The sequence below is a fragment of the Ahaetulla prasina genome, chromosome 8, assembly GCF_028640845.1.
Source record: "Ahaetulla prasina isolate Xishuangbanna chromosome 8, ASM2864084v1, whole genome shotgun sequence".
Taxonomy (NCBI): Eukaryota; Metazoa; Chordata; class Lepidosauria; order Squamata; family Colubridae; genus Ahaetulla; species Ahaetulla prasina.
In genome coordinates, this window is record NC_080546.1 from 24,702,385 (window position 1) to 24,714,477 (window position 12,093).

At 39.2% G+C, this 12,093-nt stretch overlaps 1 protein-coding gene across 6 annotated transcripts in view; it reads right to left on the reverse strand.

The window, feature by feature from the left end:
* The window catches only part of EMCN (endomucin), a 63,369-nt gene that overhangs the window by 36,419 nt on the left and 14,857 nt on the right, over positions 1-12,093 (reverse strand). For all 6 annotated transcript variants that reach the window (XR_009156289.1, XM_058192891.1, XM_058192890.1 and 3 more), the window contains exons 2-4: positions 7,834-7,866; positions 4,791-4,826; positions 2,363-2,404 (exon numbers count right to left, since the gene is read on the reverse strand). Coding sequence is in view for 5 of the 6 variants with exons in the window: in XM_058192891.1 (XP_058048874.1) it covers positions 2,363-2,404; positions 4,791-4,826; positions 7,834-7,866 (111 nt within the window). In the remaining variant the exon portion in view is untranslated. The remainder of the gene's footprint in view (positions 1-2,362; positions 2,405-4,790; positions 4,827-7,833; positions 7,867-12,093) is intronic.

A 12,093-nucleotide genomic window follows, 5' to 3' on the forward strand; every position in this document is an offset into this window, starting at 1 on the left:
AATAGCATGCATTTTTTTAAAAGGCACTTAGACATTTAAGTATGCAGTGGAGTACCCCAAGGCTCTGTTTTAGGCCAGTGCTCTTCAACATCTTCATCAATGATTTGTACGAGGGGATAGATGGGGAACTCATCAAATTTGCAGATGACACCAAGCTGGCAGGAATAGCCAACACTCCAGAAGATAGGCTCAAGTTACAGAAAGATCTTGACAGACTAGAACATTGGGCGCTATCTAACAAAATGAAATTCAACAGTGAAAAAAGTAAGGTTCTGTAGTTGTTGTTGTTGTTGTTATTATTATTATTATTATTATTATTATTATTATTATTATTATTATTATTATTATTATTATTATTATATTTCATGGACTTTCTTAATTTGCAGTGGAAGCCTCTTCATTTAATGGATGTCTTCCCCAAATATGCAAACAGAGCTTTGATTGTGCAGGTCTTGGCGGTTTTAAAATAATATCTGGTGTTTTCTTGTTTTTGACTCTGTTTTATGTTAAATTCTAAAATCTGATATTATAAAGTGGGGTACAAAAATGATCTGATCTAATAAATATTTCATTTCTATCCTGTCAGCTACAGTGAAATGTGGGAGAAAAATAATTTTTCTGTATTTTTTTTAAATGGAAACTAATTCTTAGTAATAGATGAACTGTAACTTTATTATTCTTTACAATTACAACCAAACGAATGCCCCAACTTAAACAATGCTACAAACACTGGGAAAAATGCATAAAACAGTATGCACATGAGATAGAAAACAACATAGATGTACCCATTAAGAAAATAGCTTCTCATTGTTTAGTAGATTCCATATAAAGGTTTGATATGTAAGAGAATTATACAAAAGTTTGTCAGAGAGTTAAAAGGCACTTACAAACCAAACAAAAGCAATTACTGTTGGCTGCAATCTCAGCTTATGGACCAAAGTAGAAAAATTGTACTTGAAAATGAAAATGTTGTGGAAAACAAAACAGATGCATCTATCTTGAGATGAATATAAAACTGATGAGATTCTTGTCAGAGGCTCCCAAGGAATCCCAAGAGGAAAAGCAAACAGGGTGCTAACCTGTAACTCAATTTAAGAAAGGGATAAATGCTCTAGGAAATTTTTTCTCCCTCTTCCCCATCCAGCATAATGGGGACAGTTCTTTGATACTTCAAACACCAAATCATTTTCTTTTTTTCTGATAGCATTGGCATTATATATGTCCAAGCAATTACTACTAGCAGTTTAAGGCTGCAATCTCATCTGCAGCCACAAAGCAACATATAGCTAGTTTTCTGTATCCCCGGGGCACTTCCCAAGATAATGTAATTAATATGAGGGAGGAATTATTATAATTGCAGAAGTAATCATATTAACTGAATTTAATTGCATTTACTGGTTAAATCCATGTAAATTTATTTTTTTTCTTCTGGTATTTTAGGGAGTGCTCAACCTGCTACTTGAAGGACAAATGGAGTTCTCACTCCAAAAAGATATGCACCCTTCCTCTGGATGTTTTGCTAGGAGTAAATCCAATTCACAAAATCAAAATTAGTGTTGAGGAATCATGCATGGGACTCTTTAGTGTATGGTGGTCCCTGTAGTTAGGACGTTGGGTTGGAGGTTAGCAAGCCTGTGTTTGAGATCCCAGTGCTGCTGTGAGACTGGGTGAGCTCCCGTCCCTTTTTCCAGCTCCTGCTGGGGGCATAAAGGTAAAGGTAAAGGATCCTCTCACACATACGTGCTAGTCGTTCCCGATTCTAGGGGGCAGTGCTCATCTCCATTTCAAAACAGAAGAGCCAGCGCTGTCCAAAGACGTCTCTGTGGTCATGTGGTCGGCATGACTCCATGCCGAAGGCACACGGAATGCTGTTACCTTCCCACCAAAGGTGGTCCCTATTTTTCTACTTGCATTTTTTATGTGCTTTCGAACTGCTAGGTTGGTAGAAGCTGGGACAAGTAACGGGAGCTCAGCCCATTACATGGCACTAGGGATTTGAACTGCTGAACTGCCGACCTTTCAATCAACAAGTTCAGCGTCCTAGCCGCTGAGCCACCGTGTACATAAAAGGACATAAAAGGACCACCCAAAAGGGCATCACCTGGACAATGGTGATGCCACCAGGTAAACCTTTCAACCTGGAAGTGCCTCAGTGTTTCAGACAGGACTGCCATGTGGTACATGGGACTTGGGTGTTAATTTACAGCATGCTATTTTAACTTACTTGTAACTCAACAACACAAGTTTCTTTTTTAAGTAGGTCTCTGCTGTAACATACTGTCCAGAAAATGTTTAGATATGAATTAAGACAGAAATAAAATATTAGAAGTATTCTAAATAATACACAAAGCTAAAACATTACCTTTAATGGTAGTAGTTGCAACTGTGCTCATCGAAGTGGCATCTTTGGAAGGGTAAGACAGAAAATGCACAGTAAGTTTAATGCTTCTTAGATAAAACGATCGTATCTTTTTGAAAAAGGCAATACATTATTTTAAATTAAGCATAGTTGAAAGCAAGTTTTAAATTTACTGTTCTGGGCTTCCATCCTGCAGTCAGTGACAATGCCTTTTTGTGCTGTTGTATCAATATGTGAAACTTCTCTAGCTTCATTATTGTAATACGCCCTCTTTTTCCTCTGCTGCAGAACAAATTATTTCCTTTTCTTCAAACATGGATACTTTGTGATTCACTACGTGAATTACTGTTCTCTTCAGTGCAAAGCAGCCTTAGGAGGCTGCAGTCCTGAGCAAAGGAACGGGGTAGGAGGACTTAAGATTATTCCCACTGCTTATCCCCAGTTCCCCTGCATGATAAAATTCCAGATGGAAGTTAATAAAAGTTAAGCATCAGGCCAGTAAATTTGAATCCAATGGTTTTTTCTGAGAATTGTCACTAAAAAGGTGTTTATTCATAGGCTTTGAGTGCCTGATTATGAACAGAAAAATGGTGAGGGGATATCCTATTTCTTCTTTCTGAAAGACAGCAACATTCTGCCAATCCATTTACCCAATTAGCCCAGACTACCAGATGGATCTTATTCCAAACCTAGCAGAAGTGTCTGCAGCATGGAGGGCTTTAGAAAAATTGAAACTTCCTTGTGATGCGTATAGAAATGGCAGGGCTTTGATCAGGTGTTGGGCCATCTTGACTTTCTCTTTCTGCCACCTTCAGCCTATTATTGTACTTCCCTTTTCTTTTATTCCATGAGAGTACCTACTAGCTGTGTGGATCTACTATAAAAAATGTAGACATAGGCAGTGGTGGGATTCAAATAATTTAACAACTGGTTCTCTGCCCTAATGATTTCTTCCAACAACCAGTTTGCCAAACTGCTCAGAAAGTTAACAACCAGTTCTCCCGAAGTGGTGCGAACTGGCTGAATCCCACCACTGGACATAGGTATCTTCTACTAAATGAGGCAAGAAAAAAATATAAAATATATGTCTGGTATCATAAAGCCCATTTAATCTTGCATTCCTACATCAGACTAAAGAATGTACCATATTTTTTGGAGTATAAGACACATCTCCCCACCCCCGCTAAAAGGGGGTGAAAATTTGGATGCGTCTTATACACCAAATGTAGCTCCACCCACCCACTGACCCCCACCCTTTGGCTTCTGCCTCCCAGCAATTTACCTCCTTGAAGCAAGCAGCAAGAAGAACAGCCCATTTCAGCTTCAGCACAGCCTAATTAGCACAAGTTGATTGTCCCTTGGATCGGCCTCCCGACTCTAAGCTGTTTCAGCTGCAGGGATTGCCATTGCCTATTGCTGTGTGGGCCTCTGCTGCTTGCTGCAAGGAGGTAAATGGCTGGGAGCAGATTTTGTTTTCTTGTGCTAATCAAGCTATGCTGAAAACGAAAACTAAAGTAAAGGAGGCTATTTACTGTTTGCTGCATTGAGGCAAAATTGCTGGGAGGCAGAGGCAGATTTCTTTTTCTTGTTTTCCTCACCAAAAACGGTAGGCAAGTCTTATAGTCCAGAGCATCTTATACTCCGAAAAATACAGTAAGTTATCATGTTCAAATTATATTTGGGCTCTTTGCTCCCTTGCAGACAGTTATAGTTATGAAAACATGGTCCCCACCCCCAAAGTACCCTGTTTCCCCTAAAATAAGAAATCCCCTGATAATAAGTCCAATTGGGCTTTTGAGTGAATGCGCTAAAATAAGCCCCCCTGAAAATAAGGCCTCCCCAAAACTATTTAAACGCATGTGCAGCTGGTCCCAGCCATTTCCTCTGGTTAGAGTTAGGGAGATAGAGCTGGAAATCTGATAAGATGGCAAGAGGAGCCCCATCTTGCTCTATGCATCCCCAAGTAATAAGACATCCCTGAAAATAAGGCCAAGCACTTATTTTGGGGTTCAAAAAACAGGGTCTTATTTTTGGGGAAACACAGCAGAACACTGGACAAGGATGTGGGAGAGCAGAGTTTAAGGATTTTAGCTGTGATCCAATCTTTGCATACAAGGGAATAATCAACAACAAATGTGAGGTCTGATCTTTCGGATAACATCATTGCCACAGAACAATATTCATTTTTAAAAGATACTTTCCCTAGCAGCAAATGATTGTCTGTCTGTGTTTAGAGCAGACTGTTAATTTATACTTGAAACAGTATCCAGTAACATAATTTTATAGAAATACAGTAAAGAAGCCTTTAATGTAATCAGTGGCGGATCAAGACACCGATAAAAACTTCTTTAAATATTTTCACTTGCGCAACATGTGAATTCCTGTATAGTTAAATACAGGAATTCAAGCAGTTGTTTATTCAAGAACTTACTTTTTGCTCCTGAAGTGACATTTATCATGGGAGACCCTGTAGAAAGCATATTCAATGTTAAGGGTTACAATTTTATAATACCAAGCCGCCCTGAGTCTTCGGAGAAGGGCGGGATATAAATGCAAATAAAAAAATTTTTTTAGCATGCCTTTTTTTTAGTATTAACTGACTTACTTCCTGAATAATAGCAATATAGTTACATTCAGATTCCAAACTATGACATCATTTGAACAAATAATAATATATGGAATTTCAGGAAAACAATACTATTTCTAGAAGCAGACTTCAGTAAAGATAACACAGAGTTTTCTAAGAACAATAATATGGTATAAATATATAGGAATACCTATATACCTTAAAGTGCCTCCGATTTCACAATGGGAAGCAAATGAATTTAATTAATTAAACAAACAAATACATGACTGGAATAAAATATGTGCATCTAGATAACTTAGAACTATTTCTGCTCAAACTAAAGAAATTACCTTAACATTGATCCATTATTAGAAACTTCCCACGCCGAGTCTCTTGAAATTATATTTAAAAAATTTAATATTGCATATCTATACAGGTGGCTGCATATTGGATGAAGAATTTATAGCAACATGAATATTTTTGTTCTAACACAAATATCTTCAGATCCCCACATTGACCTATTACAAAATAGGTAAAGAACTCTGCATATAATAAATGCATTGCAATGTCAATTCTGGGAAAGCCCACATCATCCCTGTTTGTGCCTTCTCAGCTTGAAGATAATTCAGATTCTGATGATTCTCCCATGATTTACTAGCTATGCCTGAGTTTAATGCTTAGAGGGTCTTTAGGTTTAAGGGGTGGAGCTAAAAAGGATTTCTTGGCTTTGCCGGATCTTTGAAAATCCTGAGATAGGTGTGTAATCTGCCTTTTAGGTGTAGCTTTTGCAATGTGCTCTCCAAGGTCCTGAAAGGGCTTTGTTGGAAAATTTCCACATGGTTATGTACTAACTCTCAGCCATGCAGAAATATTAACGATCAATGGAATCCCAGCATTTACATACGTGTAAATGCATAGCCTAGTGGAGGGTAGTGCCCCAGTTAACTATATAGGCACATGGGATAGCTGCATTGATGAGGGATATCAATAAAAGTTGTTATTCTTCAATTAGCTCTCCTATGCTTTTTGAGATCAAATTAAAGTACTATCTATCTCTATTAAATATTAGAGAAGCTTAAAGTTACAGATGTGAGGATCTAGTCCACTTTGTTATTTAGATTAATAGGATTACTTTACAGATTTCAAGTTCTTATTGTACTCTAGATCAAGGGGTGTCAAACTCACATTGTCACGGCGGCATCATGTGCTGTATTGGGACTTTTCTCCTTCGCTAAACCGGGTGTAGCAGGGGTGAAATCTAAAAATTTTCCCTATCGTTTATGTGGGTTTGGCTTAATTGGTGGGTGTGGCTTGGTGGTCAGATGACTGGGTGGGCGTGGCCAATAACAATAAATAATAAAAATAATAAACAAAGTATAAAAAACAATAAGGTACAAAAAACCATCTTTCACACTTTACATGCACACAACACAACACAACTGACTCACACACAATGTAAAAGCAGCTGCACTTCACCTAAAATGGCCCCTGCAACAAGCAGGAACCTCACATAGTCACAAAAAGCTCAAAAACCAACTTTCACACTTTACACACACACAACACAACACAACTGACACACACAAAATGCCACATGCAGCTTTGTGAGATTTTGTGTGTTTGTGTAGTTAGAGTGAAACACTACAGAAACACACCAAATCTCAGAAAGCTGCACAAATATTTTATTTTATTATTTTATTTATATTTTTAGATCAGGGGTCTCCAACCTTAGTAACTTTAAGGTTTGTGGACTTCAATTCCCAGAGTTCCTCAGCCAGCAAAACAGGCAGTTTCAGTTGCTAGCAGATTCAGCCAGATGGATTTTACACAGGCATATTCATCTGCCTGAACCTGCTAGCAACTGAAACTGCCTGTTTTGCTGATGCTTTGCCAGCCCGAAAGGAGCAGGAATAAGGAAAGTGGGGAAGGGGCGATTGGGTGGGGATGGGCTGTTGTAAGAGGTTGTTACAAATGATTTTAAAAGCCTGTGAGGATCAGGAAACTCCTCTGGGATTGCCAGAGGAAAAAAAAGTTTTTAAAAGGCTTCTCTGATGATCCCATGAGGCTTGCCTCATGGCCTCAAAGTCTTTTTTTTTACTTTTATAGGCATGTTTTTGGCTGAAGAAAAAACTGCTTTTAAAAGTAAAAAAAACACAAAACCTCTGCTGATGGTGCGGCTCCGCAGAGGCAGGGGGGGTGAGGCCAGGGATTTTTGCCACCGGTTTTCCGAACCGGCAGCCGCCATCGCTACCGGATCAGGGGAGCCAGTCTGAACCGGGAGCATTTCACCCCTGGGGTGTAGGCGTGATGCATCTGGCCCACGGGCTGAGTGATGTGTGTGTGATGCATCTGGCCCATGGGCTGGGAGTTTGACAGGCTTCTTCTAGATGTTCTTTGCTGATGTTTTGATGTTCCACAGCTTCAGTTATTAAATCGTCTTATGGTAGTTATATTCACATAAAGAAGGAGACTGCCTCTCCTCTCTCCCAGTTTCTGCAATGTTCCCATCACCCATCTCCTTCCATTTATGACACTAACTTTGTTGCTGGTATCTTTATGATTTATATTGACTGTTTCCTAATATGTTTCGATTGCTTATTTGTACCCTATGACTATCATTAAGTGTTGTACCTTAGAATTCTTCATGAACGTGTCTTTTATGTACACTGAGAGCATATGCACCAAGACAAATTCCTTGTGTGTCCAATAACACTTAGTCAATAAAAAATTCTATTCTATTCTATTCTATTCTATTCTGTTCTATTCTATTCTATTCTATTCTATAGGGGGAGAGTAACTGACTTATTATAGCTTTATAATAACTATGAGTAACTCTCCAAAATGAAAAGAGTACAAAGAGATCTCAATTGATGCCATTGTTTTCATGATATGGTTACATGTTTTTGCTTACCAGTAGTTCCTTGAGTACTATTGGGTACGGTAACTGTAGAAGATACAAAAACAAAACAAAACCCATAAGTTTGAACCAATTCTGTCACATACCTAGCTAGCAATTAATTAGAAGACACAGGATGAAATCAAACGTTCTGTTGAGCTGTATCTAAATAATAATTCTTTTAATCATATAGAACATAATTTTAAAAAAACAAGAAGCATGCCTAGTCATTTATATCATTAATAAAACAGCTGAAATAATTACAAACTTAATTTCCCCTTTTACCAACCAACCTGCCTTTGATCTTGATTGATCCTGATCCTAATATGACATCAGTCCCATCACCTCTTCATATAGTTGTTCAAATGCTTTTAAAATTAGCCAGGTGGATTACATCTCTTTATAATTGCACAGGTACTCTGAGCTATGTGAAGCATTTCCATTTATCTGTCAAATGTTCTGCCATTCTGTTTCATTAAAGTCTAGTGCTTCTAAATAACGTCATGGAGTAGCATCATGAAAAGCTGGACCTGATATATTCTCCTCCCCCCCTTTTTTACACAACTTTAAAAAGTGAAGGAAACATGTCTTCAAGTGCCTCTCTTGTTTGACATTAATGAAAGTTGAGCCTAGTTAATACTTGAAAATTCAGGGCTATAGACTAGACTTGAAAGTCCAAATAAACGTCTCAGAACAAAGCCATGTCAAAACATCTCTACAATCTTGCCAAGAAAATTGCATGGTTGTGGAACGACTTGCCTGCAGAAGTTGTGAATGCTCCAACACTGGAAATTTTTAAGAAAATGTTGGATAACCATCTGTCTGAGATGATGTAGGGTTTCCTGCCTGGGCAGTGGGTTGGACTAGAAGGCCTCCAAGGTCCCTTCCAACTCTGTTGTTATTATTATTATTATAATCACCAGGAACTAAGCTGTATTTGTGGCCATTTTTACTTTCATTGTATATATATATAAGAGAGAAAATCATATGAATTCTTTTGGTTTGAACCTATTATACTAGCAGTAGAAAGATTTCAGTTTCCAAGAAGAGGAATAATTTGTTTGCTCATTGTAAATGCAATACTTTTAAAATAGAAATAAAAAAAGTGGTGCTTTGTAAGGAGGTACTTATTGTTAACCCTGCATCTGTAAGTAGCAGTAAGTAACATGATTGTACAACTGCAACCAGCTGGGATATATTTTTGAGTTTAGCATTTCTCCCCCAGTAAATATATTTAAATGGCCCTGTGCTTGACATCTTGACTGGGTCAATCTGCTGTGAAAGGCTTAATTATATGACAGATATTATTGTGTGAAAAGCAAATTATAGTAGAGAACTCAGGCACAAGAAAAGTCTATTGGCAGTTAAGAAAGATCAGAAAATTTCAGTACCATGAAAATTGCAATCTTTACTTCAAAATGTGTATTATGACACCAAAGGAGTTGCTTAAGTATCCAGAACAGGCAGAAGTGATTATACCCCTATAGAAATGCCTTGCTGCTCACAGAATAGATGTTGGGTGGGTGTAGAAGCAAGTTGAATTAATGGGATTTAAGCAGCCAAGTTGAGTGCCTGCTGTGATGGAAGGCCCTTTAAGTGTTTCTCATCCCAGAGTCTTTGTTTATTGTCAATAAATTGAGAGGCAATTCCAATTTGCAATTCAAGCCTTAGATGATTAATCACTCTGATTAACTAATCTGTGCAGCAATCTTATGCACATTTACTGTGAGCTAAATCAGACTTTCACGCCACGCTCAAGTGCAGAGGAGTTCTCTAGTTTCTAAAGTTCATCTCATTTATTAATCTCTGTAGATTCTTGTATGTTATCCTATAGATTCTCATGATGTGTGCTTTGTGCTAAAAAGCCTGGTTGTTTATTCAGCTAGAGAGGGATGCACTAGCAATAGCACTTAGACTTACACACTGCTTCATAGTGCTTTACAGCCCTCTCTATGTGGTTTACAGCAGGGGTCTCCAACCTTGGTCCCTTTAAGACTTGCGGACTTCAACTCCCAGAGTTGGCTGAGGGACTCTGGGAGTTGAAGTCCACAAGTCTTAAAGGGACCAAGGTTGGGGACCCCTGGTTTACAGAGTCAACATATTGCCCCCAACAATCTGGGTCCTCCTTTTACCCACCTCGGAAGGATAGAAGGCTGAGTCAACCTTGAGCCTGGTGAGATTTAAACTACTAAATTGCAGGCAGCTGGCAATCAGCAGAAGTAACCTGCAGTACTGCACTCTAACCACTAGGGCAGGGATATCAAACTCCCGGCCCATGGGCTGAATGCATCACACACTGGTCACGCCCACACCCGGTTTTGCAAAGGGGGAAAAAGTTCCGATACGTCACATGATGTTGCCGTGACAATGTGAGTCTAACCCTCCTGCACTAGGGCTTGGAGGCAGAGAACCTACTTGAATTACCAGGACTGTATCTCTGTGCATTAATCCAGGCCCTTGCTCTAGTTGATCTGAAATCAGAACAATGGGGGAGAGTGGGTAACGAAGTTAAACTAGTCATTTTCTACTGGTTTTGCTTTGCTCTAATATGCCTAAACAGCAATAGGCATATTGTTCAAGTAAGATGTTGCTCAAGTAAGTTCTTACTGAAGAACTATTTTAGAAAAAAACTAAAAAGATAAAGGTAAAGGTTCCCCTCGCACATATGTGCTAGTCATTCCCAACTCTAGTGGGTGGTGCTCATCTCCATTTCAAAGCCGAAGAGCCGCTGTCTGAAGACGTCTCCGTGGTCATGTGGCAGGCATGACTCAACACCAAAGGCTCACGGAATGCTGTTACCTTCCCACTAAAGGTGGTCCCTATTTTTCTACTTGCATTTTTTAACGTGCTTTTGAACTGCTAGGTTGGCAGAAGCTGGGACAAGGAAAGGGAGCTCACCCCATTACACAGCACTAGGGATTCGAACCGCTGAACTACCGACCTTTCGATCAACAAGCTAAGCTTAGCCACTAAGCCGCTAGAAGATTACTGGCCCCTAAATCAACAAATCCAATCTTGACCTACCCACTTAAAATTTCTAGTCATTTTCATAATCTCTTTATGAACAGCTGAGCTCAAGTAGATTTCTTCTGTGTATTGAATCAGCATAGATTAAGTTCTAGGTTTATCTGCCTGTGAGCCTGTGTTCTCAAGTGAGCCATTACTTTCTTCCCTATGCACACATAATAGTGTAGCTCTAAAATGTAACCTAAAACCATGATTAGAGTTACTGTGAAAAATGCTTGCTTGCAAATATGCCGCCACACTATCTTTCTGCAACATAGGCAGGTGAGGCTATTTAGCAGAAACAAGAGGACTCGCCACCATCTCTCAGGTCTTTTTGCAAAGATGAATGTATGCATCTAATGAAAACATGGATTGGGAATGCATTTTCATGGATGTTGGTTTGTTTGTTTTTTGTGTGTGTAGAGCAGGAGCAAGGGAATCTTTACTCCAAGAGCTGAAGAATGTGACCCTTTCTGAATCCTGATTTTCTACTCTCCTATTGGGTAACTGGAGAGAGAATTCATGAGTCAAGGATTAGATCTTTTTGAAGGGTTAGCTCCACTTTATAATGCCTTGGTAAGGCCACACTTGGAATACTGCATTCAGTTTTGGTCACCCCAATATAAAAAAAAGATGTTGAGACTCTAGAAAAAGTGCAGAAAACAGCAACAAAGATAATTAGGGGACTGAAGGCTAAAATATATAAAGGACAGTTGCATGAATTGGGTATACCTGGTTTAATGAAAAGAAGGACTCGGGGTCTTCTAGCAGTGTTCCAATAACTAAGGGGCTGCCACAAAATGAGAGGGTCAACTATTCTCTAAAGCACCTATAGGCAGGACATGAAGCAATGGGTGGAAACTAATCAAGGAGAGAAGCAACTTAGAACTAAGGAGAAATGTCCTAACAGTGAGAACAATTAACTGGTGGAACAGCTTGCCTTCAGACGTTGTGGGTGCTTCATCACTGGAGGTTTTTAAAAAAAGACTGGGAAACCACCCAAACGATATAGGGTTTCCTGCTTGAAGAGTGGGTTGGGCTAGAACAAGGGTCTGCAAACTTGGCTCTTTTAAGACCTGTGGACTTTGCTGGCTGAGGAACTCTGGGAGTTGAAGTCCAGAAGTCTTAAAAGAGCCAAGTTTGCAGACCCCTGGGCTAGAATACCTGCAAAGTCCCTGCCACCTCTGAGTTATTCCTACCTCTCTCCTTCTTTCCTCCTCTCCACCAATTCTTTCAGCAGAAAAGCTAGCATCATTTGCTTATTCACGA